The sequence below is a fragment of the Haliotis rufescens genome, unplaced genomic scaffold (assembly GCF_023055435.1).
Source record: "Haliotis rufescens isolate VD_foot unplaced genomic scaffold, xgHalRufe1.0.p SCAF_2, whole genome shotgun sequence".
Classification (NCBI taxonomy): Eukaryota; Metazoa; Mollusca; class Gastropoda; order Lepetellida; family Haliotidae; genus Haliotis; species Haliotis rufescens.
The window spans coordinates 50,174,836-50,199,613 of record NW_025963890.1 but is presented as its reverse complement, the minus strand read 5'-3'; the positions used below and the strand labels follow the sequence as shown (position 1 = coordinate 50,199,613).

Here is a 24,778-nt window from a genome sequence, read left to right as displayed (position 1 = left end):
TTCGATTCCCGACATGGGTACAGTGTGTGAAGCCCATTTCTGGTGTCCCCCGCCGTGATATTGCTTGACTATTGCTAAAAGCGGCATAAAACTATACTCACTCGCTCGCTCATTCACTCACTCACCCACCCACCCACTCACTCACTCACTGTCACCTCTACCTTCATTGATGAATGTTAGCATCTTATCCTGATTAACATAAAACGTTATGACGCGTTTCGCGAACATCCGGTGCCATCGCCACTTGATGTGCTTGTGGCATGGTCGGGCAGAGATTTTTTATAATTATAAAAAGGGTTCTCAAAGGGTTTTAAAGACTACACAAGTTTTCAAACGGAATTTTTTAATAGCACTTTATTCAAAGAAGAATGAAAAGAAATATAGCAAGCTTAAACAAACTGGAATCCGGGATGGTCAGTAATCTAGGTAACCTTTCGTAACAACTAAACTTCGAAATATAGATATAAAGTATAAAGGGCACACATGTTTTGATTATAGGCTCATGATATCAGTATTAAAACAAATTCAGTTTTTAGCATAATGTACTTGCTTTAACAGGCCAATTAGGCAAAACAATCATGGTACGGATGAAAGGTCGTGAAGGAATAACTCATAATAACACATAATAGCAAATGATCACGATTAACCAAAATCAACACAACTAACATGATAGCATGGTTAATATACTAGCCACATAAAGAAACTGTGCACGGAGAAAATATATTCTGGATTGAAATACAACACAGCAAGAACAAAATGATGCAGACGCTGTAGCAGCTGAATGATCGGACCATAAGAAAATGTCAACGGGACCTGAACAACATCTGTTACGATGACGTCAGAAGATCAAAATGGAGTAGGGGGTCAAACGACAAAGTTACAAAGTCAATAACGGGTATGACCACCCTGTGCGTGAATCACAACAGTGCATCGGCGACGCATGGAGTCCACCAAATGGGCATGGAAAGCCTGGGGAATGGCCTGCCATATCCTCCTCAAATCCTGTGCAAGGTCACGGACATTATCTGGAGGATGTGGAAGACGACGCAGACGGCGCTCCATTTCATCCCACACATGCTCTATTGGGGAGAGATCTGGAGAAATTGCAGGCCATGGCAGTAACATGACATTGTTATGGTGAAGGAAATCCATTGCGACCCTAGCCGTGTGAGGACGAGCGTTGTCCTGTTGAAATGTCAATCCCGGGCCATGACGTTGCAGGAAAGGAATGACCACAGGCCGCAGAATCTGATCTCTGTAGCCAACACCGGTGAGATTGCCCTGAACAACCACCAAAGGGGTTCGGTGCCGTGCTGTTATCCCGACCCAAATCACCACGGAGCCACCTCCAAAACGATTCGTCTCCACAATACAGTTTCGTGCATAACGTTCTCCCAAACGCCGGTAGACACGTTGGCGCCCGTCACTGTGGGAAATGTTGAACCTCGATTCATCTGTCAAGACAACATTTCTCCACCATATTCGAGGTTGGCGAACATGGTTTCGGCACCATCTTAGACGGTTGACTCGATGACGGTGTGTCAGGATGGGACGTATGGCAGGGCGTCGTGGTCGAATCCCGTACTGACGTAAACGATTCCTGACAGTGTTGGGATGGATACGGCGCTGTCCAGGAATTGTCTGGGACGTCGTTACTGCCGTTTGGAACCTGTGTCGGAGATGTGTAACTCGAATCCATCTGTCCTGTCTTGGCGTCGTTACTCGGGGACGTCCTGAACGTGGGTGGTCGGCAACATCATTTGTGTTCTGATAACGCCTCACCAATGTCGATATCGTGTTACGATGGCATTGGAAATTTGTTGCCACCTGTTGTTGCCTCATTCCCGCTCGGATCATTCCAATGGCTTCATGACGCTGTGCAGCTGTCAATCTTGGCATGATTTGCTTGTGATATGCTTGTGTCTGCGCCTGAGAAGTTTTGAATTTTTGAATGACCACAGATCATGCTTTCCAAAGTGACAGCGAATTTTGAGTTGCACATGCTGTGTACAGCTGCACAGGATGCACGTGCAGTAACACATTGCACGTCCATAGGCCCCAATCAATGACGTCATATCGCATGGCACTTGCATGAGCGTTTGAATGTCTCCAATAATTGCTGTGTTCAAACCTTTCTTTCATATATTGACGGTGTGCCCTTATATCTATATTTTCTCCGTGCACAGTTTATTTATGTGGCTAGTATATAAAAAAAACGTAAACAACTTTCATAGGTATGAATAACCGCTGGACATGAAATTTGATTTTAGGTTATCGGACCGCCTCCGTGGTCTAGTGGTAGAGCGTCCGCCCGGAGAGCGGAAGGTCCGGGGTTCGATCCCCGGCCGCGTCATACCAAAAGACGTTAAAAATGGTACTTGTTGTTACCCTGTCTTGCGCTCGGCATTCAGGGGCTAAAACAAGGACTGGTCAGTATACTGTGTCTGAGTGGGGTATTCATGTTCAACTGCGGCATGGTATCTCAGTGAGCTAGCACTATAAATTGGCATCAGTCCGGACTAGTACAAGCAGCCACACACGTACATGCACGTCGCTATATAAGTGCAATAATCTTGGACGCGACGTTAAACCCCATTTCACCTCACCTCACCTGGAGTTATCGATGTAAGTTTCATTGTAAGCATTTATTAACATGGTATCGTTCATTGATAAGAACCATTTATGTACAAATTGTATTGAAAGTTAAAGCTTTATCCATCCTTCATGATCTGTACATTTAGGTTTTGTAGAGAACTGCTTATATCACCAAAATAATGAACATATTGTATTGAATGCAACTGGCAGCTCATGCACTCGATGGATACTGATCATATTAAGCGCGTTTGCTTACATGATGTCCGGATTTAGTCTGAGATTCCAATCTCCCACCCACTGTGAACTTTCATTCCGACGTGAAGTAATAATAAGTTTTCGTATATCAAATTCCTCCGCCGCTGTGAAAAAATAAGCCCCGGTGTGATAACAAAAAGTAGAGGATATTTGATGTGTCGAGTGAAATATCATATATCTCTCATCGAGTGACGGGGGAAAGGAGATATTTTCACGAGTGGCGTACGAGTCACTCGATAAGATTAACATGATATTTCACGAGACACAAGGAATATCCTATTTATTATATACTTTTTGAGCAGTTATCTAACGGAATATTAAATTATTTCATTACAAATGTAAAACCTTAAAACGTAAATTCTCCCTACCTTTCACATAGGGACGGTTTACCATCCCTTGTATTTGCGATTTAAAAAGTAGTTTCGTGTTGGCAAAATCTTAAAAAATATATACAAAAGTATCCAAAAATATTTAGGGTCACGAAATTTTTTTATCATACATTTAGATATGATTATATACAAAATCAACAAAACATATTCTTGAAAACTTGGAGACCGCTGTTGGAAGCGAAAGAATACACGCTGGTCAAGTAACAAAAATGGCGCTTTGCGAAACGAACAGTCTCGATTGACGAGTTAAATGAGAAATGTACAATTTATAACGAATCATTTTCGAGAGGATAACAAACGGCAAAGAAGTGATATTGACTCCATAAAAGACCATCTGTCATTATTTTGCTTTGTTGAATGTGGAACTAACGTAAAAAGGACGTCAACAGTTTGTGTACGGGCTTGACATTTACGCTAAAGGGAGACAATTTAAGGGGAGGTAACTCTTGTAAAACAATAGTTCCGTAAACGTGTCACTGCAGTGAAATATCAAGTGTTATGTTCACTGCAATGAAAATATCTTTTTTCTCAACTTCAGAAAAATCAGTCTTTCACACTGAAGTCTATAATACAACCAGATGAGATTGATCTTTCTTCAGCTATATTTATTAAATAGTCGTTACTGAAGCTAAGTAACTCGATCTATGTCACAAATAAATTATTAAAGACTGATAGCAAAAGTTTTAAAACTTTAAAATGTTATAGATTAAGTTACACAACATCAGTTTATTTTGTATTAAAAAAACCCAACTTTTTCTTATCATATTTCGTCTGCCCTCTCTCATGCTGGTTAAGGTTGTAGATGAGAAACACATACAAGATATGGATGACTTTAAACGAAATTTACCAATACGATGCACTACCCTACTTATCACCACACACGCACAGTATGAACAAAATATGTATTCAAGGAACTCTGGAATATGTGGCAGAACGAAACAGTGACTTGTCACTCGTAACCCGTCTCCTGTATCCTGTCACTTGTACCTAACAGAGGCGACACCCAACTCATCCTTCCTCCCTCGTCGTCCGTCTTCTCTTCCGGGCTCCTCTCCTCGCTTGAGGTGTTTGTTGCACTAGACAGCAAGGGCATTGTTTCACAGACCACGTCACAGACGTCGGGGAGAGAGGCCGCATCTCCACTTCTTTGTTGAAGCTGACGTGCCCAGTGATGGGGAACATTTTCATACAGAACATCTTCTTCATCACTGTCAATGGATGAAATGTCCATATTGACCCTAAAATCAAAATCAGATGTACAGTACAATATTTTGCATTTAATTCACTCACCCACTCTCACTCACTCACTCACCCACCCACCCACCAACCCACCCACTCACTCACTCACTCACTCACTCACTCACTCACTCACTCACTCACTCACTCACCCACTCACCCACCCACTCACTCACTCACTCACTCACTCACTCACTCACTCACTCACTCACTCACTCACCTGTGCTTATTATTAATCTGGTTCCAGCATGTCTCACACTGGATGTGTACTGGCTCGATGGGGCGAGTCAAGGTCTGTTCACATTGCAAGGCATCCAGGAGAATGCTGTGTATGAATATATACTGCTCCTGAAAATACATCACACAAACTCAAACTTTCGAAATTTAAACGTGTCTCTTGAATAAACATACAAAATGGAAGTTTTTGTACTTCAGGAATACAACATGCATATTGATCCTGAACTGATATTAATAGTGTCAGGACAACGTAAAACACATGGTCAACATTTGATAATGTCGTCAATGACAGCAATTTAACCAAAGTCCTTGTCAGCATTAACATTGGAACATTTTTATCCCGTTTGTTTTCTTTTAGAAGTAACGTAATAATATTATTCACTTATAACGATTGTGGAGACTAAACAGTTATGCTGAATTTCTGCACACTTGGGTCAACATATTTTGAGGAGGAAAAATAGGAAGAAAGACACCGTCTACCGTTGACCTGACCCTGTAGAGGGGCGTCACAGCAATGTTTGCTGCATGCATAACCATTGGTCACCTTCTACCTCTGGTTGTACCAACAGTGTCACAGACGAGAAATCTTGTGTAACGTATGTGGTCAAAGGATTCCCGTGATATTATTCTTAAGGTGTGATGTGGTTTTAAACGTGAACAAAAACGTGAAACACTCTTGATATCTCTTCCTTGTTTCACAAAACATTGCATGCAACTAACATGTCTCGAAGGATTTTTATTCCGAATTACCTTCTCTGATAAGGGATTAACACCTGCATATGCTGTTTGTTTGTTTATTTGTTGTTTAAGCCATGTGACGGCGGATCTGCAGATGCAACGCCAGATCGGCAGACTATTTCATAAGTTCGCAGAACTTTCAGTCAGACATTTGAGTAATCTTTTAGTAATAAACTAACTTTTGTTTGAACCATTTTCATCCTCTCCCTACGGAAGTGTTGCACACAGTTGTAGACACAGACTCGGCCCTCGCTCCTTGCCTGGTCCAGTAAGTAGTCCAACGCTAAGAAAGTGCCAGTCCGTCCAACACCTGCACTGTATAGGCCAAGAAACACAATGAATACTTTGATAGGCATTTAGAAGTCGGACAAGCAACACAATGAATTCTTTGATAGGCATTTAGAAGTCGGACAAGCAACACAATGAATTCTTTGATAGGCATTCAGAAGTTGGACAAGCAACACAATGAATTCTTTGATAGGCATTTAGAAGTTGGACAAGCAACACAATGAATTCTTTGATAGGCATTTAGAAGTTGGACAAGCAACACAATGAATTCTTTGATAGGCATTTAGAAGTTGGACAAGCAACACAATGAATTCTTTGATAGGCATTTAGTAGTTGGGAGAGCATGAATATATGACACTTTTTAATGGAAAGCAACTTATTTTATTCTTTGATCGACATTTCAGAGCTCATTCTTGCTTCACCATTCACCTGATGAAGGAACAAGATGTAGCTCTGAGACGTCTCACAAAGAATAAAATAAGTTGCTTTCAATTAAAACGTGTCATATATTCAACACAATCAATTGCTTCAGCAAAAACGAACCTGCATATTCGTCAAATCCATTACTGTGTGAAAAGTGTGGATCGTACATATTGATAACAAACGTCAATGCCATATTTCATTTGACCGAAGAACTATTCCAAATATATTAATTCAAGAACCTTGAATCATTGCAAGTTACCAATTCTGACGACAGGTGTGAGCATGTGCTGCCGCTACACAAGTTACGGGCAATGCCTTCGTTAACGATTAAGTTGTGTTTGTCTACTAATAAGATACATACGTTTTTCTTATTGTACGTGAAACAGATATTTGGAATAAATATCTGTTACCTGCAGTGAACCACTAATGGCCCTGACAGTGGTAGTGCCGTGTCCTTCACTACTTTGTTGAAGTGTAATAGTGCTGTAGTGTCACTGGGAACCCCGTGGTCGGGCCACTGTGTGAAGTGGAACTGCTTGATCATTCTTGTCTCTGTAGCTTCCTGTAATGACATAAAACAGCAACGTTTCAACCGGTGCGGAGAGCTCACTTGCATTACATTCCTAGGGGCGGGTCCATGGGTTGTAGGTATAATTTGTTCTATATGGCTAGTGAGTGGAGGGTGTCGCTATCCCGCCTACTATAGGACCAGGGTGTGGAGGGTGTAGCTATCCCGCCTACTATAGGACCACGGGGTGGAGGGTGTAGCGATCCCGCCTTCTATAGGGCCTGGGTGTGGAGGGTGTAGCTATCCCGCCTACTATAGGACCACGGGGTGGAGGGTGTAGCTATCCCACCTACTATAGGACCAGGGGGTTGAGGGTGTTGCTATCCCGCCTACTATAGGACCAGGGGGTGGAGGGTGTAGCTACCCCGCCTAATATAGGACCAGGGGGTGGAGGGTGTAGCTATCCCGCCTACTATAGGACCTGGGGATGGAGGGTGTTGCTATCCCGCCTAATATAGGACCAGGGGGTGGAGGGTGTAGCTATCCCGCCTACTATAGGACCAGGGGGTGGAGGGTGTAGCTATCCCGCCTACTATAGGACCAGGGGGTGGAGGGTGTAGTTATCCCGCCTACTATAGGACCAGGGGGTGGAGGGTGTAGCTATCCCGCCTACTATAGGACCAGGGGTGGAGGGTCTAGGTAACCTAACCACTATGTGGCCAGGGGGTGGAGGGTCTAGGTAACCTAACCACTATGTGGCCAGGGGATGGAGGGTCTAGGTAACCTAACCACTATGTGGCCAGGGGGTGGAGGGTCTAGGTAACCTAACCACTAGGTCACCTACCCTTCATATGGCCAGGAAACTTCCAAAAGGTCACCTACGTTCACAAAGACCACGGGGCGGAGGGTGTAGGTCACCTAACTTACAGATCGCCATTGAGCGGAGGGTGTAGGTCACCTACCTTCTAGGTGTTCAGGGAGCGGAGGGTGTAGGTCAGCTAACTTCTAGCTGTTCAGGGAGCGGAGGGTGTAGGTCACCTACATTGTCCTTCTAGGTGTTCAGGGAGCGGAAGGTGTAGGTCACCTACCTTCTAGGTGTTCAGGGAGCGGAGGGTGTAGGTCACCTACCTTCTAGGTGTTCAGGGAGCGGATGGTGTAGGTCACCTACCTTCTAGGTGTTCAGGGAGCGGAGGGTGTAGGTCGCCTAGCTTCTAGGTGTTCAGGGAGCGGAGGGTGTAGGTCACCTAACTTCTAGGTGTTCAAGGAGCGGAGGGTGTAGGTCAGCTAACTTCTAGGTGTTCAGGGAGCGGAGGGTGTAGGTCACCTACCTTCCAGATCGCCATTGAGCGGAGGGTGTAGGTCAGCTAACTTCTAGGTGTTCAGGGAGCGGAGGGTGTAGGTCACCTAACTTCTAGGTGTTCAGGGAGCGGAGGGTGTAGGTCACCTACCTTCTAGGTGTTCAGGGAGCGGAGGGTGTAGGTCAGCTAACTTCTAGGTGTTCAGGGAGCGGAGGGTGTAGGTCACCTAACTTCTAGGTGTTCAGGGAGCGGAGGGTGTAGGTCACCTAACTTCCAGATGGCCAGGAGGCGGACGGGTGTTTAAGGTCACCTACCTTCCATATGAACAGGAAGCGCTGGTGTAGGTCACCTACCTTCCAGATCGCCATTGAGCGGAGGGTGTAGGTCTCGTAGACCTCCTCTTTCGCGCACTGAACACTTATACTGCCGTACATCGTGGACTCAGAGCTGCAGAATGGCCAGTACATGTAGCACTTCAACTGAGAGAATGCATGATATATATATACATAGGGTTATGAATGTAGTAGTAATATTATTTGCTCATAATACTTAATGTGATGATATCATGGTGAGTAAAGATGTTTGTATCGGCAGTCCAAAATATATTTGTACATGAACGTCGTCGATATCATCACTTCATGGTTGGAGACGTCTTGATTATTATTTTTTTGCCAGAAGCTGACATAATGTATTCTGACCTTCCCCGACTCCATGAGGTTAGTAACCATGACAATCTTGGCGGTGTTCAGTTGCCATATCATCCTCCAGAAGTCGTTCTTTGTGTGTTCCAAGGGCCCTGTAGAAAGGTTTTCAAGGCTATCTATAGCAAATACGTTGCATGCCATTCCATGGCATTTGATTGATTAACCAAGAGATCTGTCCTGGTTTTTGTGTTAATGATGAAATAAGCAGTCTGTCAAGTTATTATTGTTGACGTATTTATTCATATGAATTGACTTTAATATGTTTTAGCGTTTAGAGTTTGGAGTTTAACACGTTTATACGAGGCCATAAACGCAAGAAATATTGAAATGAATTCGTAACTATATCCATATTAAAGCGAAAATAAAAATTCCCGTAATGATGAGTTCGTTGTTGTGTTCCGATTGACATGAGTATTGGCATAGTCATATTAAACTAAGAAGCAATTTGAATGTCGACATAGTAGGATAGACACGAGTATCTTTTGGTAGTATTATTTATTATATGCGTGGAGATGAGGAAGAAAGTAGTTTACCAAACCCATGAAAGTCTCCACGTACCTTGGGTTGCAACATAGCGGGTCTGGTCCATGTATCCCTGTGGGGGAGAGAGTCTCCATGAGTAACTGTGTAACTCCCAATACATTATTAAGCGACTTGGTTGAGCTGTGAGCATTATTCCAGAAATATCAGACCGCCTCCGTGGTCTAGTGGTAGAGCGTCCGCCCGGAGAGCGGAAGGTCCGGGGTTCGGTCCCCGACCGCGTCATACCAAAAGATGTTAAAAGATGGTACTTGTTGTTACCCTGTCTGGCGCTCGGCATTAAGGGGCTAAAACAAGGACTGGTCGGCTCGGACTCTTGTATTGAAAGTTAAAGATTTATAAAGTACAATGTGTCTGAGTGGGGTATTCATGTTAAAAATGATTTAATCCCTTAATGAGTTAAGGGTAACAACAAGTACCATCTTTTAACGTTTGTTTGGTATGACGAGTTCGGGGATCGAACCCCGTACCTTCCGCTCTCCGGTCGGACGCTCTACCACTAGACCACGGAGGCGGTCTCACCACTGTAACTGTGTAGTGTAGTGTAGTGATGCCGGTCACAGACGAGTACATCCTTGGAGAAACCCCCGAGCTCGCTGTGATGCTTCCCAACCAAGTAACATTATTAGGACGAGTCTGAGGTTCGAATCCAAATACTCAACTCCAAATACTAGAACTACACTAAATACGAGAACCACTGTGACACTTAATACAAGAAACGAGCTAAATACAAGAACCACAGTAAATACAAGAAACGTTCTAAATACAAGAACCACAGTAAAAAAAGAAGCATCACTAGAAATACAAGAACCACAGTAAATACAAGAACCAAACTAAATACGAGAACCACAGTAAATACAAGACCACAGTAAATACAAGAAAGACACTAAATACGAGAACCACACTAAATACAAGAACCACAGTAAATACAAGAAACACTAAATACGAGAACCACACTAAATACAAGAACCGCACTAAATACGAGAACCACACTAAATACAAGAACCACAGTAAATACAAGAAAACCACTAAATACGAGAACAACACTAAATACAAGAACCACAGTAAATACTCGAAACATACTAAATACTAGAACCACAGGATACAAGAACCCATGTAAATACAAGAACCACACTAAATACAAGAACCACAGTAAATACAAGAAACACTCTAAACACAAGAACCACAGTAAAAAAAGAAGCATCAATAGAAATACAAGAACCACAGTAAATACAAGAAAGACACTAAATACGAGAACCACACTAAATACAAGAACCACAGTAAATACAAGAAACACTAAATACGAGAACCACAGTAAATACAAGAACCGCACTAAATACGAGAACCACACTAAATAAAAGAACCAAAGTAAATACAAGAAAACCACTAAATACGAGAACAACACTAAATAAAAGAACCACAGTAAATACTAGAAACACACTAAAAACGAGAACCACTCTAAATACAAGAACCACAGTAAATACAAGAAACACTCAATACGAGAACCACACTAAATACAAGGACCGCACTAAATACGAGAACCACACTAAATACAAGAACCACAGTAAATACAAGAAACACACTAAATACGAGAACAACACTAAATACAAGAACCACAGTAAATACTAGAAACACACTAAATACGAGAACCACAGGATACAAGAACCCCAGTAAATACGAGAAACACACTAAATACAAGAAACACACTAAATACGAGAACTACACTAAATACTAGAACAACAGTAAATACAAGAACAACACTAAATACAAGAATCACACTTAATACAAGAACCACAGTAAATACAAGAACCACAGTAAATACAAGAACCACGGTAAATACAAGAACCACACCAAATACGAGAACCAAACTAAATACGAGAACCACACTAAATACGAGAACCACAGTAAATACAAGAACCACACTAAATACAAGAACCACAGTAAATACAAGAACCACACTAAATACGAGAACCACACTAAATACAAGGACCGCACTAAATACGAGAACCACACTAAATACAAGAACCACAGTAAATACAAGAAACACATTAAATACGAGAACAACACTAAATACATGAACCACAGTAAATACTAGAAACATACTAAATACAGGAACCACAGGATACAAAACCCCAGTAAATACAAGAACCACACTAAATACAAGAAACACACTAAATACGAGAACCACACTAAATATGAGAACCACAGTAAATACGAGAACCACACTAAATATGAGAACCACACTAAATACGAGAACCATAGTAAATACAAGAACCTCACTAAATACAAGAACCACAGTAAATACAAGAACCACAGTAAATGCAAGAACCACACTAAATACGAGAACCAAAGTAAATACGAGAACCACACTAAATACGAGAACCACACTAAATACGAGAACCACAATAAATACGAGAACCACAGTAAATACAAGAACCACACTAAATACAAGAACCACAGTAAATACAAGAACAACACTAAATACGAGAACCAAAGTAAATACGAGAACCACACTAAATACAAGAACCACAGTAAATACAAGAAACACCGTATATACGAGAACCACACTAAATACAAGAACCACACTAAATACAAGAACCACAGTAAATACAAGAACCACGGTAAATACAAGAACCACGGTAAATACAAGAACCACAGTAAGTACAAGAACCACAGTAAATACAAGAACCACACTTAATACAAGAATCACAGTAAATACAAGAACCACAATAAATACGAGAACCACAGTAAATACAAGAACCACACTAAATACGAGAACCACGATAAATACAAGAAACACAGTAAATACAAGAACCACAGTAAATACAAGAACCACGGTAAATACAAGAACCACGGTAAATACGAGAACCACAGTAAATACAAGAACCACACTAAATACGAGAACCACACTAAATACAAGAACCACGGTAAATACAAGAACCACAGTAAATACAAGAAACACACTAAATACGAGAACCACACTAAATTCAAGAACCACTGTGACACTAAATACGAGATCCACACTAAATACAAGAACCACAGTAAAAAAAGAAGCATCGCACGAAATACGAGAACCACATTAAATACAAGAACCATAATAAATACGAGAACCACACTTAATACAAGAACCACACAAAATCTAATAAGAACCAACCTAAATTGTTCATAACTTACATCTATGTAAGAGGCGTTGATGTAGTCGCTGTCATCTTCATTTTCAATCTCAAGGGGCACTCGTGTAGCATCAACTGTAAATACCAAAAATCACATCTTATGCTGTTTTTGTGGCAGGATTGAACTGTTTCTCTGCAATAACGGCGATAACAGTAGCAGTTGGTCGGACACGCGTGTGTTACAAGCAAATGGGACATGCATTTTATCAGATATCTATCCGCCATGTCTGTTTGATGCTAATGTTAAGGAGCACGTGACATGGAGAATATTTCGAAAATAGGGTGATAAGGCTGACCAACATCAGAGAAAAGTCCTCCGTGTGAATCTGTATGTTTTAGATATGATTAAACCTCGAAATTGAATGTGAAATTGAAAACGTCAACGCCAGAGACAACCAGTCTCGATTATCCACCAAAACAGACTCAATTTGGCGCAGAGGTGAGGTGAGGTGAAATTGGGTTTAACGTCGCGTCCAAGATTATTGCACTTATATAGTGACGTGCATGTACGTGTGTGTGTTTGTGTGGCTGCTTGTACTAGTCCGGACTGATGCCGATTTATAGTGCTAGCACACTGAGATACCATGCCGCAGTTTAACATGAATACCCCACTCAGACACAGTATACTGACTCCGAGCCGACCAGTCCTTGCTTTAGCCCCTTAATGACGAGCGCCAGACAGGGTAACAACAAGTACCATCTTTTAACGTCTTTTGGTATGACGCTGCCGGGGATCGAACCCCTGGCCTTCCGCTCTCCGGGCGGACGCTCTACCACTAGACCACGGAGGCGGTCCGATTTGGCGCAGAAGCCCAAACAGTGAACATTATAATTATGGATCGCTGAAAAAATGGTGATGACACCTTGGCCCACTTGCACAAAGCGATCTTAGCGCTAAGATGATTGTAACTCCCATACTTTAACATAGTCTTAAGATAATCTTAGCGCTAAGATGATTGTAACTCCCTTACTTTAACATAGTCTTAAGATAATCTTAGCGCTAAGATGGCTTTGTGCAAGTGGCCCCTGGTGTTCGCGAAAAGGATCAGCAATTCATAGATATCCATAAACTCCAATTTCGAACATTTACTCAAAGTAGAAGTTCCATAACGAACCGCAAAATTCTACCTATCTAAGATTGATTAAAGTAAGTATAATTTTCTTTTGTAAAATGACTCAAAATAAAGAGTACAGCAGGATATATAATTACATACATGGCAGGATATCTTTGTATCTGTTCTTCCCTTCGTTTTCGTCCAAGGAGGCACAATTTACTGGTTTTATATTTGAAGAAGGCAGTTTCTAAAACAGAAACATAATAGCTTTTATGCGAGTGGTGTTTAAAGCCGCAGACAGTGATATGTCATGGAGAAAAATGCTTGAATATTGACTTGGCAAAAGTTGGTCGGATTTGAGACACAGAATCAGCCAAGTCATACAACACTCCCCGATCTATATATCAGGGAGTCTATGTGCAGGGATGTACCTTAATGTCCTGGGTGCCGTTGTACAAACCAACCTTAACGCTACGACTGTCGTAAGTCTATGTTATGGTATGGGAGTTACGATCACCCTAGCGCTAAGATCGCTTCGCACAACGGCACCCGGGTGTGTGGTTCGAATCGCACATCCATCCTATGTTAAGACCCCTCGCTGATAAACATCATATTTGCACCAAGGACGTAAGCCTCCGAATTTTAGCAGCGTTAACCACAGACCACCCACTCGCCATATAGCATCACATTATTTTTTTATCGAACGGTTGAGTGTGTGAGTGAGTTGGATTTAACGCCGCTTTTAACAATATTCCAGTTATATCACGGCGTGTCAGCTTAACGTGGGAGGAAATCCCGAAGTGATGCAGGTCTCAGACGTTTACCACTTCGGTGAAACCCACGAGCTGGTATGGTGCTGACAAACCTAGAAACATAATGGGGGCGAATCGGGATTCGAACCCACAATCATAGATTTCTGGCGTGCCCAAGGGACGCAACTCTGCACAGCGAATCGCGGCGCCTAAAACAACTGGGCCACCCGGGTCCCCGCGGTGTGTATGTAGTGTCTTTGAAGGCTGGTCAAAAGTTCTAACAATTGGGATTCGAACCAACAATAATAGGTTTCTGGCGTGCCCAAGGGACGCAAATCTGTGGCAATTAGACGACTGGGCCACCCGTGCCCCCCGTACGGTTGATGATGTATTCAGAACCTTGAAGTAGACCTACTTTAAACTCCCCATCCATGACCTCCTTCGACGTGTCCCCGCTCAGCTCATCACACATGTCCCCGCCTAGTGTATAGACTGGAAGATGGACATATGATTATTATGTGCGGAATGCACACTTAGGTTGCATGTATACATTCGTTTGCAGAATGTTCGTCTTATCCTAATGTTAAGTCTCGTTATGTGTCTTACATTTCCGGTCACGAAGACACGCAGATTAACATGTATGTAACTTCGAAAACAGTAAAATCCCATAACATGCAGTAAATCCCAGTTACATGACACCTGTCATCTCCCCGGGGCAAGGGCGTTAACTGTCTATTAAAGTACAGTTTCTACCCTTGCCGAACTAGGCTGGAATTCAGGAGTTAGATTTTGGCTGCATTAACGAGTCTATGCATGGTCCAATCAAAATCGCGTAACGAACTAGTCACATGTTTCGTAAACAACATAGATTTCAACATGCAGATTTCGGTCGACTGCAGGATTTGCAAAGCATGTGTACTGTCGACTGGGCGTCGACAGATATTTTGCAAACCTTTTCATGTTTTTAATCAAGGTTCTCGAGTGATCTGATGCACTTCGCGGGGTAAGACCCGTTTTATTACAATATAGATATTGTTTATCGATCAGATCGTCTTGATTGGGCGCCGCCATTTTGTTTGAAGCCAATGCAAGTGATATGAGAGGGGAATCTGATTGGTCAAAAGGAGGGACGTAGAAGGGACATAACTCGTAATAGCCACTGGTGGCGCTACGATCGAGCCTGGAAATTCCAGCCTAGGCAAGGGTGGAAACTGGACTTGACTCAGGAGGATGGACACATGTAACACTGTCCTGTCCAGATATGAGGCCAAGGAAGTCGATGTAAGAAGTTTCATGAAACTTCACATGAAATAGGCATAGTTCTGAATTACCTTCCACATGCACATAAAGGAAACTACGTTTATAACGAACACGCTTATAACGAACTGACGGATATAACGAACTTACCTTTTGTCCCGACTTTTTGCTGTAGTTATGCTGTATATATGCTTGTGACGAACTACGGTTATTACGAACTAAATTTGTGGTCCCTTTGAGTTCGTTATAACCTTAAGTTACTGTATTGTGTTCAATTGGACCTCGAACATGGTGGGAAATTAAATTTTGTACAAATAGCTTTATTAAATACATTTTATCCCTTTGTTGACAAGATCCTTTGATTGGGTCAAAATAAGGTATAAGGAACTCTCAAAAGTCATACTAACACCACATCGATTAGTTTAGATCGATTTTCTATTGGCAATATTCTTACCCGAACACGATGTGTAAGTTGGATTAGGAGTTCCTCTCTGGTTCTGCTGTCTTCCTTTGCGTCGCCTTTGTTTGAAAATAAAAGGCACATGGTATTCTTATGCATGTCGTGAAATCCGCAAGATGGGCGTGGATGATAAATAAACAAGACAACGTAAAGCTCGATCCCTTCTTCGTTGCGGGGCGGGTACTGTTGAACGTGACACGCATCGGGCTGACGATAAAAGTTCCATAAATGGTTTCAGGGACCAACATGGAACGACATACCCTTAATAACTTGGTCCCTACTTTACGTCGCCTTGACGGTAAACGGTCATTCGTCACCACTCGCCCCTTTCCGTAACCTTCAAGAAGACTCATCCCCCTATCGATGAATATAATGCGCGAGAATACGACAAACCAATCAGAATGCGCGTATGATTTCAAGCTCTATGTCAAAGAATCCCTCGGAAATATTTTTTTATTTTACATATGTCTTGCATCTAAAAATATACCCATGACACAGTTAAATGTGTTCAATCATACTGTATAACTCCGCATGCCCAGATGTGCTTTAAATTGCATCTGAAATATATAAAATATATGGGGAAATATATGTGAACCATTACGCAACGAGTTGACAATTGTTTTAGGAATGCCCGTTTACGCTAAGACGGAACCCGGTCGCAAAAATGGCCATGAGAGGGAAACGAGTCGCTATTCGGCTTGTCCCGGAATAACACGAGTTGGTCACGAATGGGTAAACGGAAAAGCATCCAATGAGGCTTTTATTAATGTTATTCTGCTTATGGGCGTGGTATTCTCTAATTGGAGTATCGGTGTTTACACGAATACAATGAACTGCGCACCTTCTGTACACGATGACAACGAGGATGAGGATGGGGATGGCGACAAGTACAACATACGTGGCTTCAGCGTTGGCTCCTGTGTCTGAAACAAACGTGTTCATTATATACCAGTTGAAGGTCATCATCAAGTCACAGAATACATGCACAAATATATCTCGTATATATTGGCCTCTCGCTAACAGCTGTGGCTGTCTGCTGGTCATTTAAACAGTGATTCAGTATCTAAATATATTGACTCAAAAGCTTTGGAAGACAATGGCAAAATAAATGTGTGTGTATCTGCGTATGTGTGTGTCTGCGTTTGTGTATGTCTACCTGTGCATGTCTGCGTTTGTCTGTGTATGTGTGTATCTGAGCTTGTGTGTATGTGCGTGTATGTGTCTCTCTCTGTATGTATGTCTGCGTCCGTGTGTATGTGTATGTCTGCGTGTGTATGTGTGTGTCTGCGTCTAATTGTATGTGTGAGTCTGTGTGTGTGTGTCTGTGTATGTATTTCTGTGTGCGTATCTGTGTGTGTCTGCGTCTAATTGTATGTGTGAGTCTGTGTGTCTGCGTCTGTCTATGTATGTGTGTGTGTGTGTCTGCGTCTGTGTATATATGTATGTGTATGTCTTCATCTTTGTGTATGGGTGCGTATTTGTGTGTGTGTGTGTGTGTGTGTGTGCCTGCGTCATGTGTATGTGTGTGTCTGCGTCTGTCTCTGTAGGTGTATTTCTGCATTTGTGTGTATGTGTGAATATATGTGTGTATCTGCGTTTGTGTGTATGTGTGCGTATGTGTGTGCGCGTCTGTGTGTGTCTGCGTCTGCGTATGTGTGTACATGTGTCTGCGTTGCGTGTTTGTTACATTGTATATGCAAGTAATGCTATTAAATGTAAATCGTTTGGGCAATCGCATTTAGTTTGAACATATTCTTTTGCACATCTTCCGGAGGCCAGGGAGCTAACTGACTATAAAAGTCAAGTTCCTATCCTTGCCGAACTAGGCTGGATTTTCGTGAATTTCGTGACTCGATCGGCTATTACGAGTGCTGTCCCTTCTATGTCCCTCCTATTGACCAATCAGATTCCACATCTCATATCACTTCAAACAAAATGGCGACTCCCAGTCAAGACGCTCTAATCAATAGTCAAGATCTATATTGTAACTAAACGAGTCCTACCTCGCAAAAAAGCGTCAAATTACTTGAGCACCTTGATTATACACATAAAAAGATTTGGAAAATATCGATCGTAGCGTCACCAGTGGCTATTACGAGTTATGTCCATTCTATGTCTCTCCTAATGTCAATCAAATTCCACCTCTCGTATCACATGCATTTGCTTCAAACAAAATGGAGGCGCCCAGTCAAGGCGATCTGATCAAAACCTATATTGTGATCAAACGGGTTTTACTTCGCGAAGTGCATCAAATCTCGTGAGCACCTTGATTAAAACATGAAAATATTTGGAAAGTATCTGTTTACGACGAGTTGGCGTCACACAAGAATCACTGGGCAGTTGTGTATGTAGCGGCCATAAAATTTCCCGTCCCGTGATGGGATTCGAACCACGGACCTTCTGATCAGAGGTCGGACGCCTTGTCCACATGACCAAAGAGGTAAACCCAATCAGCAAGCTGACAAGGTAAGGATCTCATCTGTGGGACGACTCCACGCCCTGCTTCATGTACAACAATGTCATATGAATTAAATTATAAATTTGGGACGCTGGCAGTCTTTCTAATCATCGAACTGCCAGTCAATGTCTTGAGTCTATTTCCGGCATACCAAAGACATTATTACAGGCATGTCCACAAGAAGGACGAAGGCCAAATGAAACCCTCCAGACCCTCTAGGCCCTCCAGACCTTCTATACCCTCTTGACCCTCTAGACCCTCTTGACCCTCCAGACCCTCTAGACCCTCCAGACCCTCTAGGCCCTCCAGACCCTCTAGGCCCTCTTGACCCTCTAGGCCCTCAAGACCCTCTAGACCCTCCAGACCCTCTAGACCCTCTTGACCCTCTAGATCCTCCAGACCCTCAAGACCCTCTAGGCCCTCAAGACCCTCTAGACCATCCAGACCCTCTAGACCCTCTTGACCCTCTGGACCCTCTAGACCCTCTAGACCCTCTAGTCAGAAGAATGTTTGCCCCTCCTTCAATAGCATTTGGAACTGTACAAAGTGCAAAATAGTTTACACTCTGTTCTGTTGAAAACAGCAAATTATACACTTAGGGGAACATGAAATATAATGTAAATACAAAGTATTAAAGAACAAAGATAACATCCTGTGATGGAACGTTTGTGTCTGAACCCACTACCTTCAGTTTACACGTGCCCCACACCGTAGCGCCAAACACATCTGTAGATGTCATTCCTGATTTTGACACTTTAAAGGAAGGTCGATTAATCTCTGTGGACCATTATTTCTGTCAATTATTGATTAACTTTACACTTCCTTGATAGGCGTGGTCGTGTCTGGCGACGTCGAAATGAATCTCAAGCCAATGTCAACCTGAGATCTCAGGTGTCACTATGACCGACCGAACCCCACTCCATATTGTGCAAAGAAGGTACCATCTGTACCATCGGGTCAACATACTGACACCCTATGTTGTCTCCTTTGCAAGGCGTTTTCAGGACGAGAACGCCCTCGATCACCGTGCACCGATCGCCAATGCCCACCTCCAGCATCACCCTATACATAGAATGCCTGGAACATTATAGGGAGACGTGTACGTCAACGTCACAGGCCGCCACGATGGCTTACCTGGGCCAGGCGCTGCAAGAGGAGTGGGACAGACTCCCTCAAATCGCTATTGGGAGGCTCATAAGCAGTATGCTCGTCGAGTGAATGGATGTTAGACAAATCGTGGCGGTATTTCGCACTACTGATCCAGAAACGTCAACTTTGAAATTTCCCAACGTCTCCCTATCGCGGGCGTTCATAACATCTACTGTCATACATCACTACAGGTTGTAATGTGTTCCCAATTTGTTCATTATTATCATGGAACTATTACTAAGAAAACTATATTTCTGAGTATTCCCTACCCTTTTGAAGAGTATATTTAAGGAACGTGTGGTAATGGATGGGTATACAAACAGTAAAATGACTACACAAAACGATCATCCATGTTTCGTCATAAACAGTACTTAGTAAAACGAATTGGAGTTGTATGAAACCCGATCCAAACGTTTCTACCATAACTGTCATAACACGAACCCACCCTATTGTGACAACGTGAACAACTGTATTCATAAGTATCTGCTTTGCCATCAACAACTTTAATTATGCCTCACTGTAACCCGCCCATAAGAGAATGATACATCCCTGTATCCCGACCATAACTGCCACAATACATCCCTGTAACCCGACCAAAATTGTCACAATACATCACTGTAACGCGACTAAAACTATCACAATATATCCCTGTAACACGACTTTAACTGTCACAATGCATCTCTGTAACGCGACCATAACTGTCACAATACATCCCTGTAGCCCGACCAAAACTGTCACAATATATCACTGCAGCTCGACTAAAACTGTCACAATACATACCTGTAACACGACCATAACTGTCACAATACATCCTCGTAAACCGATCATAACTGTCACAATACATCCCTGTGAACCGACTATAACTGTCCCAATACATCCCTGTAACCCGACCATAACTGGCACTATACATCCCTGTAACGCGACCATAACTGTCACAATACATCCCTGTAACCAAACCATAACTGTCACAATACATCCCTGTAACCCGACCATAACTGTCACAATACATCCCTGTGAACCGATTATAACTGGCACAATACATCCCTGTAACCCGACCATAACTATCACAATACATCCCTGTTACCCGACCATAACTGTCACAATACATCCCTGTAACCCGCCCATAACTGTCACAATACATCCCTGTAACCCGACTTTACCTCTCACAATACATACCAGTTACCCGACTATAACTCTCACAATACATCCCTGTAACCCGACCATAACAGTCACAATACATCCCTGTAACCCGACCAAAACTGTCACAATATATCACTGCAACTTGACTAAAACTGTCACAATACATACCTGTAACCCGACCATAACTGTCACAATACATCCCTGTAACCCGACCATAACTGGCTCAATACATCCCTGTAACACGACTCTAACTCTCACAATACATCCCTGTAACCCGACCATAACAGTCACAATACATCCCTGTAACCCGACCAAAACTGTCACAATATATCACTGCAACTTGACTAAAACTGTCACAATACATACCTGTAACCCGACCATAACTGTCACAATACATCCTCGTAAACCGATCAGAACTGGCACAATACATCCCTGTGAATCGACCATAACTGTCACAATACATCCCTGTAACCCGAATTTACCTCTCACAATACATTCCTGTAACACGACCATAACTGTCAAAATACACCCATGTGAACCGACCATAACTGTCACAATACATCCCTGTAACCCGACCATAACTATCACAATACATCCCTGTAACGCGATCATAACTGTCACAATACATCCCTGTAACCCGACCATAACTGTCACAATACATCCCTGTAACCCGACCATAACTAGCACAATACATCCCTGTAATCCGACTATAAATGTCACAATACATCCCTGTAACCCGACCATAACTGTCACAATACATCCCTGTAACCCGACCGTAACTGTCACAATGCATCCCTGTAACGCGACCATAACTGTCAAAATACACCCATGTGAACCGACCATAACTGTCACAATACATGCCTGTAACCCGACTATAACTGTCACAATACATGCCTGTAACCCGACCGTAACTGTCACAATGCATCCCTGTAACGCGACCATAACTGTCAAAATACACCCATGTGAACCGACCATAACTGTCACAATACATCCCTGTAACCCGACCATAACTGTCACAATACATCCCTGTAACCCGACCATAACTATCACAATACATCCCTGTAACGCGATCATAACTGTCACAATACATCCCTTTAACCCGACCATAACTGTCACAATACATCCCTGTAACCCGACCGTAACTGTCACAATGCATCCCTGTAACGCGACCATAACTGTCAAAATACACCCATGTGAACCGACCATAACTGTCACAATACATGCCTGTAACCCGACTATAACTGTCAAAATACACCCATGTGAACCGACCATAACTGTCACAATACATCCCTGTAACCCGACCATAACTGTCACAATGCATCCCTTTAACCCGACTATAACTCTCACAATACATCCCTGTAACCCGACCATAACTGTCACAATACATCCCTGTAACCCGACCATAACTGTCACAATACATCTCTGTAACCCGACCATAACTGTCACAATACATACCTATAACCCGACCATAACTGTCACAATACATCTCTGTAACCCGACTATAATTGTCACAATAGATCCCTGTAACCCGACTTTACCTCTCACAATACATGTCTGTAACTCGACTATAACTCTCAAAATACACCCATGTGAACCGACCATAACTGTCACAATACATGCCTGTAACCCGACTATAAATGTCAAAATAAACCCATGTGAACCGACCATAACTGTCACAATACATCCCTGTAACCCGACCATAACTCTCACAATACATCCCTGTTACGGGATCATAACTCTCACAATACATCCCTGTAACCCAACCATAACTGTCACAATACATCCATGTAACCCGACCATAACTGTCACAATACATCCCTGTAACCCGACCATAACTGTCACAATACATCTCTGTAACCCGACGAAAACTGTCACAATACATCCCCTTAACCCGACCATAACTAGCACAATACATCCCTGTAATCCGACCATAGCTGTCACAATACATCCCTGTAACCCAACCATAACTGGCACAATACATCCATGTAACCCGACCATAACTGGCACAATACATCCCTGTAACCCGACCATAACTGTCAAAATACATCCCTGTAACCCGCCTATAACTGTCACAATAGATCCCTGTAACCCGACTTTACCTCTCACAATACATGTCTGTAACTCGACTATAACTCTCGATATACACCCATGTGAACCGATTATAACTGTCACAATACATGCCTGTAACCCGACTATAAATGTCAAAATACACCCATGTGAACCGACCATAACTATCACAATACATCCCTGTAACCCGACCATAACTCTCACAATACATCCCTGTAACGGGATCATAACTCTCACAATACATCCCTGTAACCCAACCATAATTGTCAGAATACATCTCTGTAACCCGACCGTTAATGTCACAATGCATCCCTCTAACCCGACTATAACTCTCACAATACATCCCTGTAACCCGCCTATAACTGTCACAATAGATCCCTGTAACCCGACTTTACCTCTCACAATACATGTCTGTAACTCGACTATAACGCTCAAAATACACCCATGTGAACCGACTATAACTGTCACAATACATGCCTGTAACCCGACTATAAATGTCAAAATACACCCATGTGAACCGACCATAACTGTCACAATACATCCCTGTAACCCGACCATAACTCTCACAATACATCCCTGTAACGGGATCATAACTCTCACAATACATCCCTGTAACCCAACCATAATTGTCAGAATACATCTCTGTAACCCGACCGTTAATGTCACAATGCATCCCTCTAACCCGACTATAACTCTCACAATACATCCCTGTAACCCGACCATAGCTGTCACAATACATCCCTGTTACCCGACCATAACTGTCACAATACATCCCTGTAACCCGACCATAACTGTCACAATACATCTCTGTAACCCGACTAAAACTGTCACAATACATCCCTGTAACCCGACCATAACTAGCACAATACATCCCTGTAATCCGACCATAGCTGTCACAATACATCCCTGTAACCCAACCATAACTGGCACAATACATCCCTGTAACCCGACTATAACTGGCACAATACATCCCTGTAACCCGACCATAACTGGCAGAATACATCCCTGTAACCCGACAATAACTGTCACAATACATCCCTGTAACTCGACCATAACTGTCACAATACATCCCCTTAACCCAACCATAACTGGCACTATACATCCCTGTAACCCGACCATAACTGGCACAATACATCCATGTAACCAAACCGTAACTGTCACAATACATGCCTGTAACCCGACCATAACTGGCACAATACATCCCTGTAACCCGACCATAACTAGCACAATACATCTTTGTAACCCAACCATTTCTGGCACAATACATCCCTGTAACCCGACCATAACTGTCACAATACGTCCCTGTGAAACGCCTATTACTGTCACAATACACCCATGTGAACCGACCATAAGTGTCACAATACATCCCTGTAACCAGACTATAATTGTCAAAATACATCCCTGTAACCGGCCAAAACTGTCACAACTCACCCGGCTCTCATCACATTCACACTATACACCTCTGTCACAATACGTCCCCGTAACGCCCTCCTCAACAACTCCTTGTAACTTGCCAGGTATTAGTCACAATAACACCCTGTACCCACCGACACCCGTCACAATGCGCCCCACCCGCCAACCACTCTCGCAGGTAACCCCCGTGTGGACCGCCTGATGCCGTCACACTTGTTCTGAATCTGTATCTCATTCATCGTTATAGAAACAGCAGTAAGTATACGTATGATGCACAGAAATGTACTACCAAGCACAATAAGCTAAAACGGATATCATTCATATTAGCGATTACTACGAAAGCCCATTAGGACCATATTGGTATTTTGTTTTTTTTCTCTTTTCAAAACTCGTAATTACGAGAATAAAGTCGTCATTGTGAAAACAAAAGTCGTAATAACGATTTTTCTTTCGTAATTACGTCTTTATTCTCGTAATTACGACTTTTAAAAGAGAAAAAAACCAAAATACTAATATGGTCGTAATGGGCTTTCGTAGATTACAACTTTACCACTTGACGTCCCCGTGTCTTTGTCACATCCAACGCTACAGTTGGGGGGACAGGTAACATTACACTTGACCCTTGTGTAACCTGGCTCACAGC

At 42.6% G+C, this 24,778-nt stretch overlaps 1 protein-coding gene across 1 annotated transcript; it reads right to left on the bottom strand.

Annotated features, from left to right (window-relative positions):
* Nucleotides 1-3,394: 3,394 nt before the first annotated feature.
* LOC124118379 (receptor-type tyrosine-protein phosphatase H-like) lies at nucleotides 3,395-20,326 on the bottom strand. Its single transcript, XM_048399352.1, has 14 exons — nucleotides 20,296-20,326; nucleotides 18,579-18,860; nucleotides 16,750-16,831; nucleotides 15,903-15,967; nucleotides 14,607-14,683; nucleotides 13,599-13,686; nucleotides 12,386-12,459; nucleotides 9,230-9,266; nucleotides 8,666-8,763; nucleotides 8,321-8,446; nucleotides 6,572-6,723; nucleotides 5,630-5,765; nucleotides 4,696-4,823; nucleotides 3,395-4,477 (listed from the first exon to the last, which is right to left on the bottom strand). Exons 1-14 carry the CDS (start codon nucleotides 20,324-20,326, stop codon nucleotides 4,189-4,191), a joined length of 1,665 nt encoding a protein of 554 aa, XP_048255309.1. The 3' UTR covers nucleotides 3,395-4,188.
* Between the last annotated feature and the right edge of the window lie 4,452 nt (nucleotides 20,327-24,778).

What these genes read in the sequence shown, in the direction of transcription:
- LOC124118379 (XM_048399352.1), bottom strand. Translation starts at nt 20,326, where the DNA reads ATGTATTGTGACAGTTATGGTCGTGTTACAG. An exon ending in TCAACGCCTCTTACATAGAT is followed by an intron (nt 9,267 to 12,385) that starts GTAAGTTATGAA and finishes TCTCCCCCACAG; the next exon opens with GGATACATGGACCAGACCCG. An exon ending in TGAAAATGGTTCAAACAAAA is followed by an intron (nt 4,824 to 5,629) that starts GTTAGTTTATTA and finishes ATGTATTTTCAG; the next exon opens with GAGCAGTATATATTCATACA.